This window comes from Moschus berezovskii, chromosome 1, assembly GCF_049115385.1.
Source record: "Moschus berezovskii isolate FMDL1 chromosome 1, NW_MosBer_1.0, whole genome shotgun sequence".
Lineage (NCBI taxonomy): Eukaryota > Metazoa > Chordata > Mammalia > Artiodactyla > Moschidae > Moschus > Moschus berezovskii.
The window spans coordinates 79,438,649-79,450,779 of record NC_142460.1 but is presented as its reverse complement, the minus strand read 5'-3'; the positions used below and the strand labels follow the sequence as shown (position 1 = coordinate 79,450,779).

General features: G+C 38.2%; 1 protein-coding gene across 6 annotated transcripts in view; it reads right to left on the bottom strand.

Annotated features, from left to right (window-relative positions):
- SIDT1 (SID1 transmembrane family member 1) overlaps positions 1-12,131 on the bottom strand; it is a 103,773-nt gene that overhangs the window by 47,300 nt on the left and 44,342 nt on the right. For all 6 annotated transcript variants that reach the window (XM_055426375.2, XM_088837052.1, XM_055426293.2 and 3 more), the window contains 5 exons: positions 9,660-9,761; positions 8,955-9,038; positions 6,490-6,577; positions 4,856-4,927; positions 4,191-4,284 (listed from right to left, as the gene is read on the bottom strand). In XM_055426375.2, coding sequence (XP_055282350.2) covers positions 4,191-4,284; positions 4,856-4,927; positions 6,490-6,577; positions 8,955-9,038; positions 9,660-9,761 — 440 coding nt within the window. The remainder of the gene's footprint in view (positions 1-4,190; positions 4,285-4,855; positions 4,928-6,489; positions 6,578-8,954; positions 9,039-9,659; positions 9,762-12,131) is intronic.

The window sequence follows — 12,131 nt, the reverse complement described above, 5'->3', positions numbered from 1 at the left end:
AGTAGTTCTTTTGTCTCCAGATCTCTATTTTCAGGTTGCCTGTATTTGGAAAGATTCTATGTTTGTGCAGCTGACTGTCGCACAGTAATCTGGAGCGGCCAGAAGTTTCAATAGAACCTTAGGCCACAACTTTTAAAAACTGTGTTCACTTCAGCAGGCTGCGTAACAGCTTTAGAGAGATTGATATCCATTTATTAACTCTTCTGTCTGTCGTAGTGTTGATTATGTCTGCTTGGTAACTAAAGAGGTAAAATCCTATTTTCTAAAATCTAAAACATCAGTGGTAGAGACAGTTTTCCAAAGAGAGGCAGAAAAGATGAACTTCTTTTTCCATGACACTAGAACTCATCTGAATCAAAGTTGGCAGCTTTTTGGATCCTTTTTCAATTGAATCCATGCTGGGGTTCCAGCTTTGGATCTGGTTTCCTTAATCAGGACTGCCCTTCCTCACATGCCCTGCCCACTCCAGTCCCATTTTTGACCAACTTGCTTTAAGAGCAACTCTGGAGCCAGACTCAGTTCAGTCACTCAGTCATGTCCGACTCTTTGCAACCCCATGAACCGCAGCTCGCCAGGCCTCCCTGTCCATCATCAACTCCTGGAGGCCACCCAAACCTATGTCCATCGAGTCGGTGATGCCATCCAACCAGCTCATCCTCTGTCGTCCCCTTCTCCTCCTGCCCTCAAGCTTTCCCAGCATCAGGGTCTTTTCAAATGAGTCAGCTCTTCGTATCAGGTGGCCAAAGTATAGGAGCTTCAGCTTCAACATCAGTCCTTCCAGTGAACACTCAAGACTGATCTCCTTTAGGATGGACTTGTTGGATCTCCTTGCAGTCCAAGGGACTCTCAAGAGTCTTCTTCAACACCACAGTTCAAAAGTATCAATTATTTGGCGCTCAGCTTTCTTTATAGTCCAACTCTCACATCCATACATGACCACGGGAAAAACCATAGCCTTGACTAGATGGACCTTTGTTGACAAAGTAATGTCTCTGCTTTTTAATATGCTGTCTAGGTTGGTCATGACTTTCTTTCCAAGGAGTAAGCGTCTTATAATTTCATGGCTGCAGTCACCATCTGCAGTGATTTTGGAGCCCCAAAAAATAAAGTCAGCCACTGTTTCCATTGTTTCCCCATCTATTTGCCATGAAGTGATGGGACCGGATGCCATGATCTTAGTTTTCTGAATGTTGAGCTTTAAGCCAACTTTTTCACTCTCCTCTTTCACTTTCATCAAGAGGTTCTTTAGTTCCTCTTCACTTTCTGTCATAAGGGTGGTGTCATCTGCATATTTGAGGTTATTGATATTTCTCCCAGCAATCTTGATTCCAGCTTGTGCTTCCTCCAGCCCAGCGTTCCTCATGATGTATTCTGCATATAAGTTAAATAAGCAAGGTGACAATATACAGCCTTGACGTACTCCTTTTCCTATTTGGAACCAGTCTGTTGTTCCATGTCCAGTTCTAACTGTTGCTTCTTGACCTGCATACAGGTTTCTCAAGAGGCAGGTCAGGTGGTCTGGGATTCCCATCTCTTTCAGAATTTTCCACTCAGTCCACATAGATCACAGTTGTGATCCACACAGTCCACAGTTGTGATCCACACAGTCAAAGGCTTTGGCATAGTCAATAAAGCAGAAATATATGGTTTTCTGGAACTCTCTTGCTTTTTTGATGATCCCGCCAGACTGCCTGGATTCATATCCCATCTCCTTCATTTAGTGGCTGTGAATTCTTGGTCAAATTACTTAACCTCTCAATACCTCAGTTTTCTTAACTGTCAAATAATAATAATAATACTAGTACTTACTGTTGTCGAGATTTAGATGAGATAATCTGCTTAGAAGGCCCAGTGCAGTGCCTGGCATAGAGCAAGTATTTGTTCTTAAGTTTGTGGTTATGATCTAATCAATTAATTGAGCTGATAACCAGTTAATGTATATATACTTTCCAGGTGTATTTGCCTATAGACAGGTGTTTTTGTTTTTAACATTTTTTATTTGAAAATAATTTCAAATTTTTGGAGAAGCCATAAGAATATATGGCTTACCTAGATTCACTTATTGTTAGTATATTACTCCCTTTGCTATAGCATTCTTTGTCTCTGGGTGCATGTGTCTGTTTTCATATATGTGTGTTAGTTGCTAAGTCGTGTCCAAATCTTTGCGACCCAATGGACTGTAGCCCACCAGGCTCCTCTGTCCATGGGATTTTCCAGGCAAGAATACTGGAGTGGGTTGCCATTTCCTTCTCCAGTTTTTGTATATATGTATATATAAAAATTTTTGGAACAATTTGAAATTAAATTGCATATGTCATCACTTTTATGCCTAAATACTTCCAAAGAATAAAGATAGTCTGTTATATAATCACAGTGTAGTTGTCAAATTCAATACACTTAACATTGATATGATATTCTTGTCTGTATTACAGTTGTGTCAATTGATCCAATAATGTCCTTTATAGCATATTTTTCTTCTAGTAAAAGATCCAGTCTGAGATCAAGTATTGTCTTTAGTCATCATGTATCTTCAGTCTCAGTAAATCTGGAACATTTCCATAGCTATTTTTTGTCTTTTGAGACACATTTTAATAGAATGTGACATTTTGAGTTTGTCTAGTTTTTCCTCATGATTATAGTAAAATTGGGCATTTCTGGCTGGAATACTACACAAGTGAGGCTGTGTCCTTTATAGGGTGTCACCTGGAAGTGTCCATCTTCCCTTTGGTCATATTAATATTCACCAGCCTGTCAATCATCCAATTTCTCCTCTGTATAGTTACTATTTTTCCCTTACAACTTCCAAGCTTTTTGTGGGGAATCACTTTAAGGCGATGCAAATATCTTGATCCTCATCAGATTTTCCTCCTAGCTTTAGTGTTCATTGATGATTCTTAACCTGATCTATGCAAAATACTGATTTTCCAATTCTGGGACTCTCTCCTTATTTATCAGTGAGTGTTTGGTGTTCTGCTGTAGGCAAGAGTCCTCCCTCCTATGTCAATATTTGATAATGGCTCCTCTCCTTATTGTGGAAATGTTTTAGTAATTTTGCTGAATTCATTGAATGTATATATGCAAGTATTTGGGTCCTTCCTTCCCTTCTACCTCCCTCCTTCCCTCCCTCCTCCCCTCCCTCCCTTTTTTTCTTCCTCTCTCCCTTATTGATAAGCATTCATGAATTTTTGTTTTTCTCGATGGTTTATAATTCACTATTCTCCTTAATTATTTTGGTGCTCAAATTGTCCCAGATATGGTCAATGGTTTTTGAAGTCAGTTTCTGAGTTGCAATGCTTCATAAAGGTCAAAGAGGGATTCATTTCAGAGGTAGGCCTGTATCACTGAGAAGCTGTATTGCTGTGGTAGCTGTGAGGTTTTTTGACAGATGAGGCTAATCTTTCCCGATAATCTGAAAACTCTACACTGGCTTTGTTTACTTTAGATGCTCAAGAGGAGAGAGAACATTTGTTTATTGTGCCTCCTGCCATTCCTTTGTGGTTGTTTCACAGAGACTAGGACAAACTATGGAATTCTCAAGTTCAGGCTTGTTCAGAGATTCAAGGAAAGACTGCAACTCTTTTTCACTAGGGGCACCAAACTCTCGGGAAGGGAAATTTCCTTGGTCAAATTACAGCATGATTATCTCCTTTTTTCTCTCTCAGGGAATATTTTGACTGTAAAATTGATGCTGTAACATTAAAAAAAGCACCTGGTAATATAGTGTCACAGCATATTTATTACTCCTGGCACTTATACCACAAGATTTATTTTAGGCATTAATTCTACTTTTTGATGGAATATTCAAAGCTGTTTCTAAATCTCCATGTTAGGTAAAACTGATTTCCTACATTCCATAAGATCTATACTGAGCATTTTCTGTTCTAAAAAATACTCAAGATGCCTTTCTGTTGAAGTTTTACTAACTATGAAAATAGCTATCACTACCAACACTTACTCTGTGTAGGACATTGATATAAACACTGCACTTACACTGATCTGTGAGGTAAATTATTACCTCATTTTACAGATGAGGAAACTGAAGTACAGAAAGATTAAGTAACTTGCCCAAGATCACACAGTGGCTAAGGTAGAATTGAATCCAGTCAGTATGACTCTAAAGTCTAATGTGCTAACTGCTAAGCAGAGACAGGTGAAGGGGGGGTTGACATTTCTTGAAGCTCTTGACATACCTGATATAATGACAGAATGCAACAAGCAGGCATCCCAAGTAGAAGAAGAAGAAGAAGAAGAAACTGAGAAGAACGGATTTCACATAAATGGATCCTGAGGGAAGAAAAATAGCTCTGGTCAGGATGTCCTCAGGAGAAAAGAGGGCCATGTTTGGGACAGGACAGCTTCACAGGCCCATCTGCATCATACCCATTCTTAAATCCTAAGATAATCCCATTCAAAGCAGGGAAGCTATTGGTCCAGTCATGGTCCATAAACGTCTGCCTTTCACAGTTATGACTTCCTCAGGGAAGCTGGGAGGGACTTCCTATACACAAAATAATAACTGACTTCCCTTTCTTTCTGTAAGGAATTTAACAAAATGCTTTGATTATCTCTTCTATCTCTAAGGTAAACGTTAGTTTTCTTATGATGTTTCTCTGGAAGGATGACATTAGCAATGACATGATCTCCTTCCTGACAGGAATCTCTCCACTGAATCCTGGTACAAGGAGAAGAGGGCAGCAGAGCATGAGGTGGTTAGATAGCATCACTGACTCAATGGACATGAATCTGAACAAACTCTAGGAGATGGAAGGACAGGGAAGCCTGGTGCGCTTCTGTACATAGGGTCACAAAGAGTTGGACACAACTTAGTGACTCAACAATAACAACCAAAACTGACCTTTAATGGAAGGAACAATGGTTACTTGAAGGTTCTTTGCACGTTGTAGATTCCAAGTCTGGTTTTCCTTTTCTGGTAAAAAAAAAGAACAAAGCACAATGGGTCAGATACTAGGTTCCTGGCTTCTCATCTGAACAGTTGTTTAAAAACTATACAAGATGAATTCTGGTTGTTAAGTTTTCTTTTAGCAAGAGCTATATGAAAACCAAACCACCAAACCTTCAAACCATCTAATACTCTGGTTAAAACTTTCCATTTGACCTTTGTTTGGGTGCATTTTGGTAGCACTAAGTGACTTAATTGAGAATGTAGCCTCATTTCTTAAATGAAGAGGTCCTGACCTTTCTGTTCATATCACATATGACTCAATATACCATGGAAATCTGAGGAAAACAGCTGCAAAAATAGAGAGCTCTTTCATCTTTTGGTTTGCATTTTTCTAGCCAGTGAGAATTTGTTTTTCCTATATAGCCATTAAAGGACTTGTAGTTTACAAGAACACTGGATGTTGGCAAAACTCTAGAGCTGTATAACTAAGGGATTAAAGAATATATGAGGAGGCTCAAGCGGCAGGGGATATATGTATACATTCGACTGATCCACATTATTGTTCAGCAGAAACTAACACAACATTGTAAAGCAAATATATTCCAATAAAAATTCAAACAGTGCTTAAAAAAAAGAATATATGAGAAGAAGATTTACCTGAATACCAAGAGAACAGTGTTACACTCAACAGTAAATGCTCTCCACGCTGGTCACATATGGCCCATCAGCTGTTGAGGGGTCCATGTTTTCAATCAACAGCCTTTTCCATTGCCATGGTAATTAGTGGGTAGTTGCCCACAACTACTGTATTGTGCCTAAGAGCTTACACATTGGGTAAGTTGTCAATTGGGATAAGTTGCCTTACTTTGCTTGCTTACTATCTTGAAAGGTACAATTTTGGCAGTGGGAATTGAGAATTCTGACTTCTCCTGGGGAAATGATGACTACTGATAAATATAGGTGGCTCCATTACTGCTAGCTACCAAAATGATCTTAGAAAATGGACCTCGATTTGCTGTATTAAAATCATTATTTCATGTGTGTGTGTGTGTGTGTTAGTCACTCAGTCATGTCTGATTCTTTGCAACCCCATGGGCTATAGCCTACCAAGCTCCTCTATCTGTGGAATTCTCCAGACAAGAATATTGGCGTGGGTAGTCATTCCCTTCTCCAGGGAATCTTCCTGACTCAGGGATTGAACCTGGGTCTTCTGCATTGCAGGGGGATTCTTTACCATCTGAGCCACCAAGGAAGCCCCATTACTTCATAGTAGTAAATATTTGTTGAGTAAAGAGCCAACTTACTTCATATAGTCTGAGGAAGTACAAGACTTTGAAAAGATTCAAGGTAGTAAATGGCATTTTGAAGTATCAATAATGCCTTGAGATCTATTATTTTCTTCCCTTTATTTTTTTCTCAAGTACATCTCAGACTGCCTTGTCAAGCCACTGCTGATAACCCTGACTTACTTGGAACTAGAGATGGTTGAAAGGGATCAGAAGGGGCCAAAATGAACTTTTTGGTTCGTTTCCATTCCATTTCATTACGTTTTTCTACATAGCCAAATATTCCTCACTCTTGCTTACCCTGGATGAAGAAAGATCCTCCACAGGCGTAATCTTCAGGCTTTATCACAAACACCACAAAGAACTGCTCACCTGGAAAATCCTTCTTCTGCATAAGACATAAAGATAGAAGAAGGGAGAAAATTCATGGTGGTGGGGGCAAAAAGAAGGAAAGAGAAAAAAAGTAAAGTTCACCCCTCTCCCTAACTCCTTAGAAAGGACTCACACATTCCCAAGATCTACTCCAGGTTATCCATAATAAAATAATTGTTATATTCAAGAAATTATGTAGATACGCTCTTCTGATTTCAGTCTGTCTTGTGCCCACTTGAGTGCTTAGAATTGTATAAAATATATGTCAACAGCCTATGTTTAATAATTAATACTTACATATTAAATTCTTCAATAAACTTTATTTTTAGAGCTGTTTTAGCCTTTTATAGTGTTATAGCTTTTTATAGTGTTTTTATCTTAAAATTCAATGATAAATGACTTTCTGAAAAGTCATTCAGTCAGCAGATAAATAAATAATTTAGGTTAGGGAAGCAAATACTCAAGTTAGGAGACCTGAGTTATAGTCCTAGCTTTGACTTTCTCTGAGTGAGATTCTCTGTGTCCCAGTTTGTTATCCATGAATGAAGCATGGTTGACAAGATAATCCTTAAGATCTAGTATATTTACACGATTTTGACTTTATCAGTTCAGTTCAGTCACTCAGTCATGTCCGACTCTCCGCGACCCCATGAATCACAGCACACCAGGCCTCCCTGTCCATCACCAACTCCCGGAGTACACTCAAACTCATGTCCACAGAGTCGGTGATGCCATCCAGCCATCTCATTCTCTGTCGTCCCCTTCTCTTCCCGCCCCCAACCTTTCCTAGCATCAGAGTCTTTTCCAGTGAGTCAACTCGTCGCATGAGGTGGCCAAAGTATTGCAGTTTCAGCTTTAGCATCAGTCCTTCCAATGAACACCCAGGATTGATCTCCTTTAGAATGGACTGGTTGGATCTCCTTGCAGTCCAAGGGACTCTCAAGAGTCTTCTCCAACACCACAGTTCAAAAGCATCAATTCGTCGGCGATCAGCTTTCTTCACAGTCCAACTCTCACATCCATACATGACTATGGGAAAAACCATAGCCTTGACTAGACGGACCTTGGTTGGCAAAGTAATGTCTCTGCTTTTTAATATACTATCAAGGTTGGTCATAACTTTCCTTCCAACGAAATTTCTGATGTTTAACCTACCAAGAAAATGGTCCAAGACTGAATCAGGAGTCCAGAGAGATGTACTAATTTATTTCCAAATATATTCAGAGTAAGAAAGTACTGATACACTTTGTACTTCATTAATTTACTGTCCAGATGGTGTAAAAATCTGAGTTTCCTATTACGCTTATTTTTTGTCCTTTTAAATTTGGGACTATATAATGCTGAGGTGCTAAGGAAAAAAGTACTAAAACAAGAGCAGATATTTGAGGTATCACATCTGAGACATTAAAAATTAAAGCCTGACTAATAGAAGTTTTTAGTTCTGATACTTAAATTATAATTAACCTCTCCTCATTCATGGCCTGCTCTTCAATAAACAGTATCTCCTTATCTAGAGAACATATCAAATTGCAGGTACCTGAAGTAAATACCACTCTAAAGGCAGGAACAGAATCTCTTTGAAAATATGCTGACATGATGTGTATATATTTTTGCTATAAAATTATCATTGAAACAAAAATTAATTATAATACCAAAAGGGCGAACTTCTACACAAAAATGTGGTTCATATTCCTCTGAACTTACCCATTCTGTCCAGAGTTGAAGTCCTCTTTTGGTTACTGTCACTAGGACAAATTATCAAAATATGTGTCTTTTAAATTGAAATATACTATTTCCAGGTGTCTCAGTGGTAAAGAATCTGCCTGCCAATGCAGGAGACACTTTGATCCCTGGATTGGAAAGATCCCCCGGAGGAGGAAATGGCAACCCACTCTAGTATTCTTGCCTGGACAATTCCATGGACAGAGGAGCCTGGTGGGCTGCAGTCCATAGGGTTGCAAAGAGTAAGCAACTGAGCATGCATGCAAACAGTTGATTTACAATATTGTTTTAGTAGAATATATTTAGTTGTTTTAAATTGATCAGATAAACTTTACACTAAATTGGCACCCCACCCCTTCCCCCCACTGAGTAGACTGGAATCTTTCACCCTTACCTCTGTAAGCAATCTGTCAGACACCTCTCCTGCTGCCTTACAGGTTCCCAAGATTCCCCAAGGAGAACAGGGCACCTGGTAGAGTAGCATTATCCACCAGGTATAGCAATCTTTGTTTTGAAATCAATCAGAAAGGAGAGAGATTCAGTGTACACAGTGAGCAGTAATCCTTTAGGTTTCTCTAAATTCAGTGGGTGACCAAACTGGCTCAGTAGGTAACCTGATGATAAACTGTGCATTGTCACTGATGATGACGCCCACAGAAGTGATGTCTCACCTGTAGTGTGATGGCAGCTTTCTTAGTCATGGACTGGTAGACACCGTTAAATTCCACATTGTGGTCGAGGTCATATACTGGGCACTGTTATGTGCATGGGGGATAAAAAGGAAAATATCACTAATGTCATATATACACACCACACATCTCACCTGGATCACAGAGGACAGGGTCCTTACTGAGCCAGAAACCATGAAGAGTTTCCTCCCAGAACAGTCATGAAATAGTTCTCCTAAAATTTGGTGCCTTGTCCTCTGAAGTCAAGGTCACTTAATATTAATATTAAAGAGAACATAAAAGATCTGTCTTAAAGTATATCACACTTTTCCCATATTTTATTCATACTTTATGAGACAGAAAGGGCCTAATGACACAACAAAAAATTCAAAACATAGAACAAGCAGTAGGTTTCTGTTTTTCTTGTGCAGTTCACAATTTGGTCTTCCTTATTCTCTGTCACGATCCTCCCTCCCTCCCTCCCTTCCTTTGTTTATCTTGGTGAAGAGTCAACTTCTCTCTGTCTCCCCAGATCAATGTCTATAAACACATACTGTGCACTTGCATGCACAAGATACAGCTTTTACTGTTTAGCTGTCTTGTCAGCTGTACAAAGTAAGAGGATGAAATGGTGCTCATGCTCTCTCTCATTTATCCTGAGACAACATAAAACTCCATATTGGAAGGTTGACAAGTTATGAAACTCACCATGATATTCTGGACTGAGACAACAGAGCATGGATAAGCCAATGTAGACACAACTTTAATGATGACTGAGTCTACGTCTTCAGGAAATTTGTATAGGAAATACTGAGAATAAAAAAAAGGATTTGTTAATGCTAAGAAATGTTTACAGTCACAAACTATTTTCTCATGAATAACATGGTTTCCTCTAATACGAGGCACAAAGTTCAGATGTAAATCTCAGTAAGCCTCCAATAATTCAGCCAGCCATTCATCTCTTGCATATTGAGCACAGAAGTGCAGGGCTCAGATACTAGGAATACAGCCATGAGCAAGACAAAGGAGCCATTTCATACAACATTGCTGTATCATTTTTTATGATATTTATTTCTCAACTAAACTTTGCTACATTTCATTCCTATTTCAACTTAAGAAGATCCCCCACCCTTTGAATCAGAGATATGTGAAATGTAACAGGAAACAAAGTTTACCTCTATGTAGTCAGTTTGAAATATGAAGCTCTTCCTTGAAAGGCAGACAAGCTTGTTCTTCGAGAATCTTAACCATCTTCCCATAGGCAAGAACTAGCACTACAACCACCTTTCCCCTAGACTTTTTTTTTTTTTTTTTGGCCAAAGAATCTATTTCTTGCCAGGAACTCAGTGAGATGACATTTAGATTTAAAGACCAAGTCCTACATTTAGGCTCCTGAAATTTGTTCACAATTTTGGGCAGGCTAAGATTTCTTTAAAAGTATTTCTCAAATATCAGAATAAGGAAACATTTATAATAGAGGTTATACTATTTACCTACTTAGATTATCAGTTCACCAGAAAAATTTATTAACTCTAAGTTTTAAACATGTTGCTAATAATGAAGAAAGGGGATTTCTTCCAAGTAATTATAAATATAGTAACTGGTTGAGAAGCTTGACATGAAATACATGATTAAGACTTTGAGGAAAACCAGACAAAAATGCCACAAAAAAAGAAAACTACAGGCCAGTATCACTGATGAACATAGATGCAAAAATCCTTAACAAAATTCTAGCAAACAGAATCCAATAGCATATTAAAAAGATCATACATCATAACCAAGTGGGCTTTATTCCAGGGACGCAAGGATTCTTCAATATTCGCAATCAATCAATGTAATACACCACATTAACAAATTGAAAGATAAAAACCATATGATTATCTCAATAGATGCAGAGAAAACCTTTGACAAAATTCAACATCCATTTTTTATTAAAAAAAAAAACCCTCCAGAAAGCAGGAATAGAAGGAACATACCTCAACATAATAAAAACTATATACGACAAACCCACAGCAAACATTATCCTCAATGGTGAAAAATTGAAAGCATTTCCCCTAAAGTCAGAAACAAGACAAGGGTGCCCACTCTCACCACTACTATTCAACATAGGTTTGGAAGTTTTGGCCACATCAATCAGAGCAGAAAAAGACATAAAAGGAATCCAAATTGGAAAAGAAGTAAAACTCTCACTGTTTGCAGATGACATGATCCTCTACATAGAAAACCCTAAAGACTCCACAAGAAAATTACTAGAGCTAATCAATGAATATAATAAAGTTGCAGAATACAACTTTATCAACTTATAAACCAACACACAGAAATCCCTTGCATTCCTATACACTAACAATGAGAAAACAGGAAGAGAAATTAAGGAAACAATTCCATTCACCATTGCAATGAAAAGAATAAAATACTTAGGAATATATCTACCTAAAGAAGCAAAGAGTCAGACACGACTGAGCAACTGAACTGAACTGAAAGAAACAAAAGAGTTATATATAGAAAACTATAAAACACTGGTGAAAGAAATCAAAGAGAACACAAATAGATGGAGAAATATACTGTGTTCATGGATAGGAAGAATCAATATAGTGAAAATGAGTATACTATCTAAAGCAATCTACAGATTCAGTGCAATCCCTATCAAGCTACCAACAGTATTCCTCAGAGAACTAGAACAAATAATTTCACAATTTGTATGGAAATACAAAAAACCTCAAATAGCCAAAGCAATCTTGAGAAAGAAGAATGGAACTGGAGGAATCAACCTACCTGACTTCAGGCTCTGCTACAAAGCCACAGTCATCAAGACAGTATGGTACTGGCATAAAGACAGAAGTATAGATCAATGGAACAAAATAGAAAGCCCAGAGATAAATCCACGCACCTATGGACACCTTATCTTTGACAAAGGAGGCAAGAATATACAATGGAGAAAAAACAATCTCTTTAACAAGTGGTGCTGGGAAAACTGGTCAACCACTTGTAAAAAAATGAAACTAGAACACTTTCTAACACCATACACAAAAATAAACTCAAAATGGATTAAAGATCAAAACACAAGACCAGAAACTATAAAGCTCCTAGAGGAAAACACAGGCAAAACACTCTCCGATTTAATTAAACTTAAAAGCTTTTGCACAACGAAGGAAACTATAAGCAAGGTGAAAAGACAGCCTT